A 16590-nucleotide genomic window follows, 5' to 3' on the forward strand; every position below is an offset into this window, starting at 1 on the left:
ATTCACCGATATTCTTCTGATCTTGTACTCTCATATATATCTGGTTTTTAAATTATTTATTCAATAATCTTTGAGAGACACTCTCGAACTTGGCTGGACGGCTATTTAAACCTGAAAAATAAACTGATTCCCTCACACTTGGTATTCAGGAAAAAGCTCACCATAGAGAAAGAACTGTATATCATTGCGGAGAATATATTATAGATTAATTTCTATATGCTGCTTATCTCAGATAACATAGTTTAAAACAACCTACGAGAACTTTGTTATATGATTCAGATCAAAAATTACTATTTGTATTCTGTTTTGGAACCCTTCTCCTTCTCATTTTTTTTTCGTTACAGCAAGTATCTCCCGGATTGGTGAAGACAGAGTTCTACAATACAACTAAACACTTGACACCTGAAATGTTCAAGACAGCACCTTATCTGGAACCAGAAGATATAGCGAATGCTGTCATCTACATGTTGTCCCAGCATCCGAGAGTACAGGTAAAGCTTTTTCCGTACTACAGTTCCTGCGGGTACACACCAGTCAAAAAGATTCATATATTCGGCAAGCTATAGTTTGTCAAATGATTTTTGCTGCTACTCTTAGCTGCTGTGCACTGAAAAATTCTAACTTTTGCCGTATTTCTTTCACACTTTGCCTCTCGCTCGTTTTATCTCGCCAGTGGAATAGAGGAAAACAAACAAACCGATGTTTTTTTGTTCCAGGTTCATGACATCCTAATCCACCCGACAGGTGATCCGTTCTAGATGGAATCCTTTGTGATAATGCACGGATAAACGCGCTGCATCTGTCCTTCACCTTGAATTGCTGGTCATGTATTTGTTTGTGTTGTGCAGTTACCCGTACATTACTCCGGTATCTCATAATCAATTGAATTGTTAAGAAGTTACAAAATCGTCTTTAAAAAATAAATATCCAATTTTCTCCTTTTATTTGTTTGATTACTACTTATTCGTTTGTTTACTCTTGTCACAATAAGTACCTGAGGCCACTCACGCATCATGTCAAACACATTACAATTTACGGTCCAGGTCTGTATAACGTTGCTTTTAAGTTACCATTGAAGATAATATACGACAAAAAAACTTGCTTACGACTGACTGAATGTTTCGCAATGACATGAACTTGAGTACATATCTTTTTCCAGATGGGGAAATGATTATTAGCCATAGCAAAAAATGACTTAACAGAAAGTGATTTTTAAAATGAATGCTATAGCTAAAGGTTACTGTATCCCAGTGCTCATGTAGATTTGCAATGATTATCTCCTATTTTCAACCCCTGTTAGGCCCAGTGTTACAGGTTAGTATTACCATCCTTGTTGCAGAAGCACTGGCGACTCCAGGACCAAATCTGTGCCTAAAAGTTAATCTCAAAATTACTGTGTAAATAGGCTGTTTAGGTTTTTATGTTGGTAACGTCACGTAGCGCTCTGTATGAAAATCACTGGCTGAGCTGTGTGCAGTCTGTGGCTGCTCTGCATTGTTGGAATATTCGCTTGTGTAGTGTTCGGCATTTGGATGTGAACAGCGCGTAGCGTTGCGCAGTTGGAGGTGAGCCGCCAGCAGTGGTCGGTGTGGGGAGAGAGATGGCAGAGTTTTGAGAGCGGATGATCTGGACGTGTGTCCATCAGAGAGAGTAAATTTGTAATACTGTATATCATGAACTGATATATAATATATATATGTTGACTTTTGAATATTATTAAGGTAAATACATTATTTGTTCTCTATCAAAATCTTTCATTTGCTAACTATGCGTATCAGTAGTTAGAGCCTTCAGTAGTTAGAATTTTTTATTTAGCTGGTAGTATTGGCGCTCGCTGTATTGCAGTAGTTCGAGTAACGAAGATTTTTGTGAGGTAAGTGATTCATGAACGGTATAGGTTATTGTTAGTCAGGGCCACTCTTTTGTAGGGATTATTGAAAGCCAGATTGCGTTGCGCTAAAAATATTGTGTGTCTGTTTAGTGATGATCAGAATAAGTAAAGAGAGAAATGTCTGAGTACGTTCAGTTTTCCTCATCTGTTTGAAAATCAAATAACGTAAGAGGTTTATGAGCACAGTCATTTATAATTTTTCTAAGGGGATGTTTCAAAGGCTGTACCAAAAAATCTATCCATTAGACTTTTCATTTCATGATCACACATATACATATTGATATTAGCCAGTTGTGAGAGTTATCTACGTAAAGCTATGCAGTATCACAGGAATTATAGAGGAGAAGCAGCAAAATTTAATAAATTTGTAGTAAAATTCGGTTTATGTATGCACTATACTGTCAAAGTTCGCAGTAACAGCAGTCTAATACACAGAGTCACGATCTTGGACGGGAGCGACACTCTATCAAAGGTGAGAAAAAGAATCCGTGTGGGCACTAAGGATACATCTACCGTTTTCATCACCCGATGGACGTCAGGCCACACGGCAGTCTAGTGAACACCACGGGATGAATTGAGGGTTCTATGCTGGTCAGGTGGGTGAGACTGAATCACGATAACTGATCACGGTACCTGATGCCCATAGTTGGAACTGGTCGGTGGCGCTGTGACGCACGGCAGCTCAAAAATGATTCCAATGGCTCTGAGCACTATGGGACTTAACTGCTGAGATCATGAGTCCCCTAGAACTTAGAACTATTTAAACCTAACTAACCTAAGGACGACACACACATCCATGCCCGAGGCAGGATTCGCACCTGCGACCGTAGCGGTCGCGCTGTTCCAAACTGAAGCGCCTAGAACCGCTCGGCCAGCCCGGCCGGCCACGCACGGCGTCACGTACCCCATACTCTGAACATTAATGCTAGCAAGCTTCGTAATCGCACGGTAATTAGTTTACGTGTTATAATGTGCTAAATAGGGAAAATTTAATTGTAACCATCCGGTAACTGTGTACACAAAAATCCCATAATTGTATCATGAATACAAAGGCGTAAACGACTTTCAACACCGCTACTAAATACCAAGTCAGCGTATCAGTCTGCCTTCTTCAGTCCGCCATGCCTACATAAGAAGCCAAAGCCACCAATTCTCCGGTACCTGTGACCTTACCTAGTCTCCCAGGAAAGTGAGAGAGAATCCTCAACAGGTCGCACGATCTGCTACGTCAGCGTTTCTTCCAAAGCGCTAGCCAATTACAGTGTGCCTATCACTCCATTCTGTCTTCTTTTGCTATTACTTTTTAATATTTGCTTATATTTAATTCTAGTTTTCTTGCCTCAGTCATACTTCTCGCTGCAGTAAGCTACCATTTCTCTCTTGCAACCGCAGTTTTTAACTGTTTTTGATTTTCTCCGTTTACCGCTGTTCTGGGGTTCGCTGTGACAGTGTTTGGTGCGCAACCTGTGCTAGACACCTCCTGGAACGACGGTTAGGCCTCCTCGCTGTTCCCGAAAAGCCAATGCGCCAATGCTCTTGGCCATCAGGGTGGCCAATTACGAGAATCTGCGGCGTCTTGGACCTCTCGTGGCAACCGCCCAGCCCAGCAGAGAAATCCAACGCTTGGAAACCAAATGCCCAACTTCTTTAATCTATTCTGAAAGCTGGCCGGGAGGATTATGTCGTTACGCCGTATGCTTTTCAGGGTTGCTAGGTTTTCTTCTCAATAAAATCTATATTCCTCTCACGAAATCTACACGAAATATACATAGGGCCTAAATTCAAAATACAATATAACAAAGCACTGCATTTTGGTTTATTAATATTTTCGCTCACTTTTCAACCTCCTTAATAGGACCTTCCATTCTCCCCCGTCGACAAAAGGACGAAATTGCAGGCACGTAAATGAGTAATTCATCTTCACCCTTAATTCAGCTTCTAATATAGCCGTTGATAAACGCTTTCTGTCATCGCACCATGTGTTCTTCATGAAGATGAAAATGCTTTCTGGAGCACCATTGGAATGAGGTACGGAAAATAGGTTCAACAGTTTTTCACTATTTTCAAAATGACCAAAAAATTCCATCCATTCATCAGACTTCAGCTTACAAAAGTTCTCTTCTTCCTTCAGAAAGGTGTTTAACTGGATATACTTTTCGAACATGAAATCCTCGTCAACAAGAAGTTCGTATGAAGAAGCCACTGCTATGAATGCTGAAACTGAGCCTGTTCCCCCTTTAATGAGACTGGCCTGGAAGTTTTGTAAACATTCTCTTCAAAGTCAAATCGTTCCTCAAAATAGTTAATATCGCACTGCAAGTAATCATCCGCTTCTCTTTTGAACGTTTTGACACAACAATCATTTAGTGTCTTCAAGACGACCGAGGATTCCACAGAGGAAAGAAACTGCCCAATGTTACGTAGCTGTTCTAGCAAAGAATTGTTAAGAAATGCTAATTTCGATTTCTGACACGCTACTCGAAAACCACGGCTGTTAAGTCATGTTTGCCAACTTAGCTCTCTGACTAAATCTAAAAGCAGAATTTTGAATTTCAGCAGTCTTTACAAACTCGCCTTCCTCTGTGTGTGAGTGATCAGCGTAGATGGCTACCATGCGGAAAATCTGGGTTCGATTCGCTGTACTGGCAAGGAATTTTGCCTGGTGGGAGGTTCGCTACGGAGTACAATTCAGCTTCGTGATGTCAAGTGAGGAGCTACGTGACCGAATAGTAGCAGCTCCACGGTCTGAGCAGTCTGCAAAATGGCCAGGAGAGCGGTGTGCCGGCTGATGTGCCGCTCACACCGACACAGGGAAAACAGTTTCCAGAAGTTTATTGACGAAGGAAAGAAACGTCTGATTCGACGGCAATAACAAAATCACAATTACTGTGTCTCACAGAAGTGAAGACTTGACAGTATGGTGGTTCCAGTGTCTGAGAAGTAACACATTCAGTGTCTTCATAGTCAAATACATTTATATAGAAAATATTCTAATCGAGCAGGTAGGTTAGAAAATTTAAAAAGGGAAATGGATAGGTTAAAGTTAGATATAGTGGGAATTAGTGAAGTTCGGTGGCAGGAGGAACAAGACTTTTGGTCAGGTGAATACAAGGTTATAAATACAAAATCAAATAGGGGTAATGCAGGAGTAGGTTTAATAATGAATAAAAAAATAGGAGTGCAGGTAAGCTACTACAAACAGCATAGTGAACGCATTATTGTGGCCAAGATAGACACGAAGCCCACGCCTACTACAGTAGTACAAGTTTATATGCCAACTAGCTCTGCAGATGATGAAGAAATTGATGAAATGTATGACGACATAAAAGAAATTATTCAGATAGTAAAGGGAGATGAAAATTTAATAGTCATGGGTGACTGGAATTCGAGTGTAGGAATAGGGAGAGAAGGAAACATAGTAGGTGAATATAGACTGGGGGTAAGAAATGAAAGAGGAAGCCGTCTGTTAGAATTTTGCACAGAGCATAACTTAATCATAGCTAACACTTGGTTCAAGAATCACAAAAGAAGGTTATATACATGGAAGAACCCTGGAGATACTAAAAGGTATCAGATAGATTATATAATGGTAAGACAGAGATTTAGGAACCAGGTTTTTAATTGTAAGACATTTCCAGGGGAAGATGTGGACTCTGACCACAATCTATTGGTTATGAACTGCAGCTTACAATTGAATAAACTGCAAAAAGGTGGGAATTTAAGGAGATGGGACCTGGATAAACTGACTAAACCAGAGGTTGTGCAGAGTTTCAGGGAGAACATAAGGCAACAATTGACAGGAATGGGGGAAAGAAATACAGCAGAAGAAGAATGGGCAGCTTTGAGGAATGAAATAGTGAAGGCAGCAGAGGATCAAGTAGGTAAAAAGACGAGGGCTAGTAGAAATCCTTGGGTAACAGAAGAGATACTGAATTTAATTGATGAAAGGAGAAAATACAAAAATGCAGTAAGTGAAGCAGGCAAAAAGGAATACAAACGTCTCAAAACTGAGATCGACAGGAAGTGCAAAATGGCTAAGCAGGGATGGCTAGAGGACAAATGTAAGGATGTAGAGGCTTATCTCACTAGGGGTAAGATAGATACTGCCTACAGGAAAATTAAAGAGACCTTTGGGGAAAAGAGAACCACTTGTATGAATATCACGAGCTCAGATGGAAACCCAGTCCTAACCAAAGAAGGGAAAGCAGAACGGTGGAAGGAGTATATAGAGGGTCCATACAAGGGCGATGTACTTGAGGACAATATTATAGAAATGGAAGAGAATGTAGATGAAGATGAAATGGGAGATACGATACTGTGTGAAGAGTTTGACAGAGCACTGATAGCCCTGAGCCGAAACAAAGCCCCAGGAATAGACAACATTCCATTAGAACTACTGATAGCCCTAGGTGAGCCAGTCCTGACAAAACTCTACCATCTGCTGAGCATGATGTATGAGAGAGGCGAAGTACCCTCAGACTTAAATAAGAATATAATAATTCCAATCCCAAAGAAAGCAGGTGTTGACAGATATGAAAATTACCGAACTATCAGTTTAATAAGTCACAGGTGCAAAATACTAACGCGAATTCTTTACAGACGAATGGAAAAACTGGTAGAAGCCGACCTCTGGGAAGATCAGTTTGGATTCCGTAGAAATATTGGAACACGTCAGGCAATACTGACCCTACGACTTATCTTAGAAGAAAGATTAAGGAAAGGCAAACCTGCGTTTCTAGCATTTGTAGACTTAGAGAAAGCTTCTGACAATGTTGACTGGAATACTCTCTTTCAAATTCTGAAGGTGGCAGGGATAAGATACAGGTAGCGAAAGGCTATTTACAATTTGTACAGAAAGCAGGTGGCAGTTATAAGAGTCGATGGGCATGAAAGGGAAGCAGTGGTTGGGAAGGGAGTGACACAGGGTTGTAGCCTCTCCCCAATGTTATTCAATCTGTATATTGAGCAAGCAGTAAAGGAAACAAAAGAAAAATTCGGAGTAGGTATTAAAATCCATGGAGAAGAAATAAAAACGGGTTCGCCGATGACATTGTAATTCTGTCAGAGACAACATAGGACTTGGAAGAGCAGTTGAATGGAATGGACAGTGTCTTGAAAGGAGGATATAAGATGAACATTAACAAAAGCAAAACGAGGATAATGGAATGTATTCGAATTAAGTCGGGTGATGCTGAGGGAATTAGATTAGGAAATGAGACACTTAAAGTAGTAAAGGAGTTTTGCTACCTGGGGTGCAAAATAACTGATGATGGTCGAAGTAGAGAAGATATAAAATGTAGACTGGCAATGGCAAGGAAAGCATTTCTGAAGAAGAGAAATTTGTTAACATCGAGTATAGATTTAAGTGTCAGGAAGTCGTTTCTGAAAGTATTTGTATGGAGTGTAGCCATGTATGGAAGTGAAACATGGACAATAAATAGTTTGGACAGGAAGAGAATAGAAGCTTTCGAAATGAGGTGCTACAGAAGAATGCCGAAGATTAGATGGGTAGATCACATAACTAATGAGGAGGTATTGAATAGAATTGGGGAGAAGAGGAGTTTGTGGCACATCTTGACGAGAAGAAGGGACCGGTTGGTAGGACATGTTCTGAGGCATCAAAGGATCACAAATTTAGCATTGGAGGGCAGCGTGGAGGGTAAAAACCGTAGAGGGAGACCAAGAGATGAATACACTAAGCAGATTCGGAAGGATGTAGGTTGCAGTAGGTTCTGGGAGATGAAGAAACTTGCACAGGATAGGGTAGCATGGAGAGCTGCATCAAACCAGTCTCAGGACTGAAGACCACAACAACAACAATATTCTAAGTCCGATTAAGCTGTCTTGAATACAACCACATCCACATTTATACTCCGCAAGCCACCCAACGGTGTGTAGCGGAGGGCACCTTACGTCCCACTGTCATTACCTCCCTTTCCTGTTCCAGTCGCGTGTGGTTCGCGGGAAGAAGGACTGCCGGAAAGCCTCCGTGCGCGCTTGAATCTCTTTAATTTTACATTCGTGATCTCCTCGGGAGGTATAAGTAGGGGGAAGCAATATATTCGATACCTTATCCAGAAACGCACCCTCTCGAAACCTGGACAACAAGCTACACCGCGTTGCAGAGCGCCTGTCTTGCAGAGTCTGCCACTTGAGCTTGCTAATCATTTCCGTAACGCTATCACTCTTACCAGATAACCCTGTGACGAAACGCGCCGCTCTTCTTTGGATCTTCTCTATCTCCTCTGTCAACCCGACCTGGTACAGATCCAACACTGATGAGCAATACTCAAGTATAGGTCGAACGAGTGTTTTGTAAGCCACCTCCTTTGTTGATGGACTACATTTTCTAAGGACTCTCCCAATGAATCTCAGCCTGGCACCCACCTCACCAATAATTAATTTTGTATGATCATTCCACTTCAAATCGTTCCGTACGCATACTCACAGATATTTTACAGAATTAACTGCTACCAGTGTTTGCTCCGCTATCATATAATCACACAATAAAGGATCCTTCTTTCTATGTATTCGCAATACATTACATTTGTCTACGTTAAGGGTCAGTTGCCACTCCCTGCACCAAGTGCCTATCCGCTGCAGATCTTCCTGCATTTCGCTGCAGTTTTCTAATGCTCCAACTTCTCAGTATACTACAGCATCATCCGCGAAAAGCCGCATGGAAATTCCGACACTATCTACTAGGTCATTTATATATATTGTGAAAAGCAATGGTCCCATAACACTCCCCTGTGGCACGCCAGACGTTACTTTAACGTTTGTAGACGTCTTTCCATTGAGAACAATATGCTGTGTTCTGTTTGCTAAAAACTCTTCAATTCAGCCACACAGCTGGTCTGATATTCCGTAGGCTCTTACTTTGTTTATCAGGAGACATTGCGGAACTCTATCGAATGCCTTCCGGAAGTCAAGGAAAATGGCATCTACCTGGGAGCCTGTATCTAACATTTTCCGGGTCTCATGAACAAATAAAGCGAGTTGGGTCTCACACGATCGCTGTTTCGGGAATCCATGTTGATTCCTACTGAGTAGATTCTGGGTTCCCAGAAATGACATGATACGCGAGCAAGAAACATGTTCTAAAATTCTACAAGAGATCGATGTCAGAGATATAGGTCTATAGTTTTGCGCATCTGCTCGACGACCCTTCTTGAAAACTGGAACTACCTGTGCTCTTTTCCAATTATTTGGAACCTTCCGTTCCTCTAGAGACTTGCGGTACACGGCTGTTAGAAGGGGGGGGGGGCAAGTTCTTTTGCGTACTCTGTGTAAAAACGAATTGGTATCCCGTCAGATCCAGTGGACTTTCCTCTGTTGAGTGATTTAAGTTGCTTTTCTATTCCTTGGTCACTTATTTCGATGTCAGCCATTTTTTCGGTTGGTGAGGATTTGGAGAAGGAACTGCAGTGCGGTCTTCCTCTGTGAAACAACTTTGGAAAAAGGTGTTTGGTATTTCAGCTTTACGCGTGTCATCCTCTGTTTCGATGCCATTATCATCCCAGAGTGCCCGGATATGCCGTTTCGATCCACTTACTGATTTAACGTAAGACCAGACTTTCCTAGGATTTTCTCTCAAGTCGGTACATAAAATTTTACTTTCGAATTCACTGAACGCTTCACGCATAGCCTTCCTTACGCGAACTTTGACATCGTTTAGCTTCTGTTTGTCTGAGAGGTTTTGGCGGAATAACACTTGCATAGAAACAGAAAAATCAGACTGTATCCCTGGTTACAGTCTGACTGCACCAAGGGAAAGAACGATGAATGCTGAATACTGCGAGGGCGTCCTAAGACGATTTGACGAGTAGCACCCGCCCAGAGGCTAGGAGAGGCTCTCGAAGCCAGAAGAACTGATCTGTGCAGCTCTGGCGCCGACCTTTACAGCGGAAGGGGGCGGAATACTCGCGGCACTGTTTTCTGGTCACGTGTGTGGCGGATGCGACTAGGTCTTTTGAAATGGCAGCCTCTGCTAGTGTTGGTACCGCTGCCTGGTGTCCGTCCGTTACTGCGACAGTGTGACGTGGCGACGCTGAGGCGTGCAGGGGCAATTTAGGCTGCTCGCATGCCCCAGGTGCCCGAAGGGTTGCCTATCGCTTTTGCGATGCTCTCTGGTATAGCACTGACCACAAGCGCCTCCACACCGCATCTGCATGACGGCGCAAGGCAGAGGAGGACACGACGGCCGGTAGGCTGCCCTTGTGCCCTCACTGCCTGTCGAGGAGCCCATTCCACAGGACTGACCCACAATTTTAAACACACAATGACAAATTTAAAGTGGAGACCGTAATATTATACGAAATATTGTCCATATTTGTGTGGTTGGGAATCGTGTTTCCAGAGGAAAATTCGGGACTATGCTGCCTGGTGCTTCTGTGTATATGTGTGTGTGTGTGTGTGTGTGTGTGTGTGTGTGTGTGTGTGTGTGTGTGTGTGTGTGTTTGTGTGTGTGCGTGCGAGAGAGAGACAGAGAAAGAGAAAGAGAAAGAGAGAAAGAAAGAGAGAGAGAGAGAGAGAGAGAGATAGAGTCATTATACATCAGTCTACGAACACACTTTCAGCTGAAAACTGTTTTGAATGTTGCTCGAACAGTCCACGGGTATACTGCCGGATCATAGTGTCCAACGGGCACAATATTTCGGCGATCAGACATGTCGCCATCGTCAGTTGCGCTGACGAACTGAGCTCCTGAGGGCCGGCGGTCGATTTAAATCCCCTCCCCTCGCGGGCCGCTCTCTCCGCCGTCCGCGCCCGCGCGCCGGCGGTCGCGAAGACGTCGGAATCTGTCGTAGCGTCGATGTGCTTGCTACGTCCACCCTGGTCGCCAGCTCGTACTTCTTGCTGAGAGTCTTCTTAATTATATTCAGTGCCGGGTTCCAAGCCTTGCTGTGGTTGTAGCCGCACCGGGGAAGATCTTATCAACCGAGATTGCGGCTACAATCTCAGCAAGGTTTGGGACCCGGCATTGAATGTAATTAAGAAGACTCTAAGCAAGAAGTACGAATTGGCGACCAGGGTGGACGTAGCAAGCACATCGACGCTACGACAGATTCTGACGCCTTCGCGACCGCCGGCGCGCGGGCGCGGACGGCGAAGAGAGCGGCCCGCGGGGGTAGGGGATTTAAATCGGCCGCCCGCCCTCAGGAGCACAGTTCGTCAGCGCAACTGACGATGGCGACATGTCTGATCGCCGAAATATTGTGCCCGTTGGACACTATGAACCGGCAGTATACCCGTGGACTGTTCGAGCAACAAATACGCCAGGAGAAATTGAAGAATCACATCATATGTTTTGAATGTGTCTGCGGAGATTTTTCTGTTTTCGGTGCTGTAATACCCGCGATGTACACAGCTGGAAGAACGGAATCGTAGAGGCGCATGTGGGACCTCAACGTGCCAGGGAGGCGATCCAGGACATGATCAGCAGAGGCGTCGACGACGGCTTCGTCATCCACATCAACGGGTGCGTTTTCTACTGCTTCTGCGTACTGATTTGTTTGCTGTTGTATTGCATTATACTTACAACCTGGAATACACTTCCGAACGTGTTCCACAGGTGTTATCACAACATAACAAAACTCTGTTCTGAACGTTACCCATAATAGATCTAGTTGAACCACGTGATTGTCCCTTTACAGGGTGCAGAATAACAACTACTACCAGTCACAATAGAGGGTGATTTTATTTAATAGAGGACCGGTTCCGGGCTTGTGTCTATTTTCAGCTGGTTGTTACATTCAGTTACATGTTTCAACGCTCAAAGTTGGAGATCAGTACAGATGGAGAATCCATTCACCATTTTTTTTAAATCTATCGATTTTTTACACATATGCTGCTTGCCTTTGATACAAAACAGCTTGTGATGCACGTACAGTTACAACATCTAACGAGTTTACAGAGGAAAACAGAGATTGACTGGTAGTGGTTATTATTCTACGCCCTAAATAGTCTATTGTTATATTATTAGCAACAAAAGTTTTTTAGTATTGTCATTGTTATTTAAAAGTAATGATTATTGCCCTTGACTCCCAAATCACGTAAATTACTGCCTAACTACTACTGAAAGTAAGTTTTCTAAAGTGAAAAGAAAGACCGGCACAGAGAGGGGACGGTAACAAGTATGAGAATCTGTTTGAGTGGAGGGAGACAGGGAGTGTTGTCCACTAACTTTCTCTTTAAAACGTTTTGCAATTAAAAAGTAGTAGAAATGATAAAAAACACAGTAGGTGACACAATACAGCATGTATAAAAACCTCCACAGAGAGCGCTATTCCTTTTCCCAACAAAGAAAGCATTTTTTCTAATGATAAGGTTTATAACTTACAACCGGAACCATCACAAGTATGGCTTCAAAAGTTTATTTAAATAAAACCATTGCCGGTTTAGGATTTATTACAAATCTACTTTCAGATTGCTGTTACAGACTTTTGCTTTGCCACTCTGGCATAGTCTCACAGTCATTCCGAGCTTTTCGCCTTAGATAGAGAAAAAAATTTTCATTTGACATTCACTAAGCAAACTAAAGACTTTTTTCTGTGATCTTCATCGAAACATATATGGATTTGTTGATAGTTAGTAAAACGTGAAACATGGCAAAAAATAACGTCGCGTATTTCTGTGTGATAATTTTGTCGGGTATTTGTGTTATACACTTTAAAGTTCTCATTTTTTCGCATGTGGACTTCGGGAGTGCCGTTAAATTCTCGGGAAACTGACTGAACAACGCTGTATTTGCGGTAACAGAGACAAAACGCGAACGTTACTCCTTACTCTGTTTTTATTGGGAAAAACCAATAAACAAGAACATTGCTGATGTCAACAAAGTAGTCAAAACAAAACACAGTTTAAGCAAGAAATTCTTATATCAGAAGAAAAATAAAACGTTTTCCTCACAAGTCTCTCGCTCGAGAAAGTCCACTAAAGAAAAGACGGTAACAAAACTAATGGAGAGTGGTCGGCACACCATTACCACAAAATTGTCCAGGGAGGCCATACTACAGTTACACAGCACTCTTGATTCACGGACCGAAGCTACCACTCCTGACAATCCGGGACTAACAGGAGACGAGGCACGTGGATATTGCGCCCGGAATGACAGATCCCTAAAAGTCCGGGCGGCGTGTCGAACTGCCTTTTGGCCAGCGCTGCGTCGGCTTATAAGGCTGGTTGGCACACGAGTTTTCTGCGACTATTTTCTAAATAAAAATGTAAATGTCGTGTGACTAGGGCCTCCCGCCGGGTGCAAGTCTTTCGATTTGACGCCATTTCGGCATCTTGCGCGTCGAGGGATCAGTTGATGATGATGAGGATAACACAACACCCAGTCCCTGAGCGGAGGAAATCCCCGACCCAGCCGAGAATCGAAACAGGGCCCTTAGGATTGACATTCTGTCGCGCTGGCCACTCAGCTACCGCGGGTGTACGTATATTTTCGGTCACGTGGGTTGTGTAGGAAAATAGTCCACACGTTGATCGCGACCTCTGGCGCTGCTGTCGATCCGCGGTGTTCGGGTAGCGACAATTGGCGGTCATTGGCTAAAACTTTTAGTCTCCGGCAGGGCCTCAGTCGTACCGCGAACATCTGATTTGGTTTCACTCTCCGTGATGAAGGCATCCCCCACCTCCGTTCTGTGATGCGGGATGCCTATATCACAGGCGGACCGCAGACTCGCTGCAAGCACAATCATCTCTAGCCGTACGCTTCACAGCAGCACACACACTCAACATTTACAAAACGTAGCTCAGCTTCGCGTAAGTAACACGTACGCATGCATTAGCTTCATTGACGTTAAAATAGAGAAGATATTAAGTTACAAATGCTGTATAGGGTACTGTAAGGCCACAGTAAAATATACAGGGTTGTCCATTAATCGGGACCGGGCCAAATATCTCACGAAATAAGCGTCAAACGAGAAAACTACTAAGAACGAAACTGGTCTAGCTTGAAGGGAGAAACCAGATGGCGCTATGGTTGGCCCGCTAGCTGGCGCTGCCATAGGTCAGATGGATATCAAATGCGTTTTTTAAAATAGTGACCCCCATTTTTATTGCATATTTCGTGTAGTACTTAAAGAAATACGAATATTTTAGTTGGACCACTTTTTTCTCTTTGTGATAGATGGCGTTGTAATAGTCACAATCATATGGCTCACAATTTTAGACGAACAGTTGGTAACAGGTAGGTTTTTTAAATTAAAATACAGAACGTAGGTACGTTTCAACATTTTATTTCGGTTGTTCCAATGTGATACATGTACCTTTGTGAACTTACCATTTCTGAGAATGCATGCTGTTACAACGTGATTGCCTGTAAATACCACATTAATGCAATAAATGCTCAAAATGATGTCCGTCAACCTCAAATGCAATTGGCAATACGTGTAACGACAGTCCCCTCAACAGCGAGTAGTTCGCCTTCGGCAATGTTAGCACATGCATTGAAAATGCGCTGACGCATGTTGTCAGGCGTTGTCGGTGGATCACTATAGCTAATATCCTTCAACTTTCCTCACAGAAAGAAATCCGGGGACGTCAGATACGGTGAACGTGCGGGTCATGGTACGGTGCTTCGACGACCAATCCACCTGACATGAAATATGCTATTCAATACCGCTTCAACCGCACGCGAGCTATGCGCCGGACATCCATCATGTTGTAAGTACATCGCCAATCTGTCACGCAGTGAAACATCTTATAGTAACATCGGTAGAACATTACGTAGGAAATCAGCATACATTGCACCATTTAGATTGCCATCGATAAAATGGGGGCCAATTATCCTTCCGCCGCCGGCCGGGGTGGCCGAGCGGTTCTAGGCGCTACAGTCTGGAACCGCACAATCGCTACGGTCGCAGGTTCGAATCCTGCCTCGGGCATGGATGTGTTTGATGTCCTTAGGTTAGTTAGGTTTAAGTAGTTCTAAGTTCTAGGGGACTGATGACCTCAGAAGTTAAGTCCCACAGTGCTCAGAGCCATTTGAACCATATCCTTCCTCCCATAATGCCGCACCATATATTAACCCGCCAAGGTCGCTGATGTTCCTCTTGTCGCAGCCATCGTGGATTTTCCGTTGCCCAATAGTGCGTATTATGCCGGTTTACGTTACCGCTGTTGGTGAATAACGCTTCGTCGCTAAATAGAACGCATGCTAAAAATCTGTCATCGTCCCGTAATTTCTCTTGTGTCCAGTGGCAGAACTGTACACGACGTTCAAAGTCGTCGCCATGCAATTCCTCGTGCATAGAAATATGGTACGAGTGCATTCGCAACACCGACGTTTTTGAGATTCCCGATTCTCGCTCAATTTGCCTTCTACTGATGTGCGTATTAGCCGCGACAGCAGCTAAAATACCTACTTGGGCATCATCATTTGTTGCATGTCGTGGCTGACGTTTCACATGTGGCTGAACACTTCCCGTTTCCTTAAATAACGTAACTATCCGGCGAACTTTCCGGACACTTGGATGATGTCGTCCAGGATACCGAGCAGCCTACGTAGCACACGCGCGTTGGGCATTTTGATCACAATAGCAATACATCAACACGATATCGACCTTTTCTGCAATTGGTAAACGGTCAATTTTAACACGGGTAATGTACCAGGAAGCAAATACCGTCCGCACCGGCGGAATGTTACGTGATACCACGTACTTATACGTTTGTGACTATTACAGCGCCATCTATCACAAAGCGAAAAAGGTGATTCAACTAAAACATTCATATATCTTTACGTACAACACGAATGTGTGATAAAAAATGGAGGTTCCTATTTAAAAAAAAAACGCAATTGATATCCTTTTCACCTATGGTAGCGCCATCTAGCGGGCCAACCATAGCGCCATCTGGTTTCCCCCTTCATGCTAGACGAGTTTCGTTCTTTGTAGTTTTTTCGTTTGACGCTTATTTCTTGAGATCTTTGGCCCGGTCACTATCACTGGACCACCCTGTATATCTGCTAGAGCACTGGAATTAAGTGAAAGGTCTGTTATCCCCAGAGGACGCCACGGCGGTCGGATGGTCCTGCTAGGCCACTCGTGGCCTGAAGACGGAGTGCTATTTTATTTTGGGTTCTGATGACGTCTGCGCGTGTTTAAGTTTGAAAATTAAGTGCTTGGATGACACGGCGGTCGGATGGTCCCGGTAGGCCACTCGTGGCCTGAAGACGGAGTGCTTTTTTATTTTGGCTTCTGATGACGTCTGCAGCATTAGGAGATGAAATGACAGGCGCAGAAACAAGCCTCAGACCGCCAAGGATGTAAAGACCGTTTTTGGTAGCTTGTGATCTCTCAGACATCCTCACGTGGTTGATGCATGGTGTGCTTCAGGGTGTTGAGCTGCGTCGTTTTTTCCTTCATAAAATGAAAAAAAAGACTCAGCTAACATCTGGAAGCAGCCCATCAGTATGAAATCCTGCACCTTGTAAGTAAGTGTTTTTCCTCGTATAGGCTGTGGGGCCACAGCCCACCGCCCAGCAGCCAGGCGGCCATGTCCGCAGCCACAAAGCAGTCTCTGTCTGCGCTGCTCGAAGGCTTGAGGAAGGACCTCGTCGCCAGGAAGAGCGCATCCGAGTAGGGGTAAGCTCCGACCTGTGTTTCCGCAGAGTTCACCTCTCAAGATTGCCACAGTAGCAGCTGCGAGACCTGAAGGCGTCACTATTTCCCTAGAGCAAGGGTTGACTGATA

General features: G+C 43.7%; 2 protein-coding genes across 5 annotated transcripts in view; one reads left to right on the forward strand and one right to left on the reverse strand.

Moving 5' to 3' along the window:
• LOC126418909 (dehydrogenase/reductase SDR family member 11-like) overlaps positions 1-944 on the forward strand; it is a 54511-nt gene extending 53567 nt beyond the window's left edge. Inside the window, exons 5-6 of the mRNA XM_050085931.1 lie at positions 345-491; positions 717-944. Of these exons, the coding sequence (XP_049941888.1) occupies positions 345-491; positions 717-758 (189 nt within the window). The 3' untranslated portion in view covers positions 759-944. The remainder of the gene's footprint in view (positions 1-344; positions 492-716) is intronic.
• The window catches only part of LOC126418908 (dehydrogenase/reductase SDR family member 11-like), a 290829-nt gene that overhangs the window by 160562 nt on the left and 113677 nt on the right, over positions 1-16590 (reverse strand). The gene's annotated exons all lie outside the window — the stretch shown is intronic.

Source organism: Schistocerca serialis, chromosome 9 (assembly GCF_023864345.2).
Source record: "Schistocerca serialis cubense isolate TAMUIC-IGC-003099 chromosome 9, iqSchSeri2.2, whole genome shotgun sequence".
Taxonomy (NCBI): domain Eukaryota; kingdom Metazoa; phylum Arthropoda; class Insecta; order Orthoptera; family Acrididae; genus Schistocerca; species Schistocerca serialis.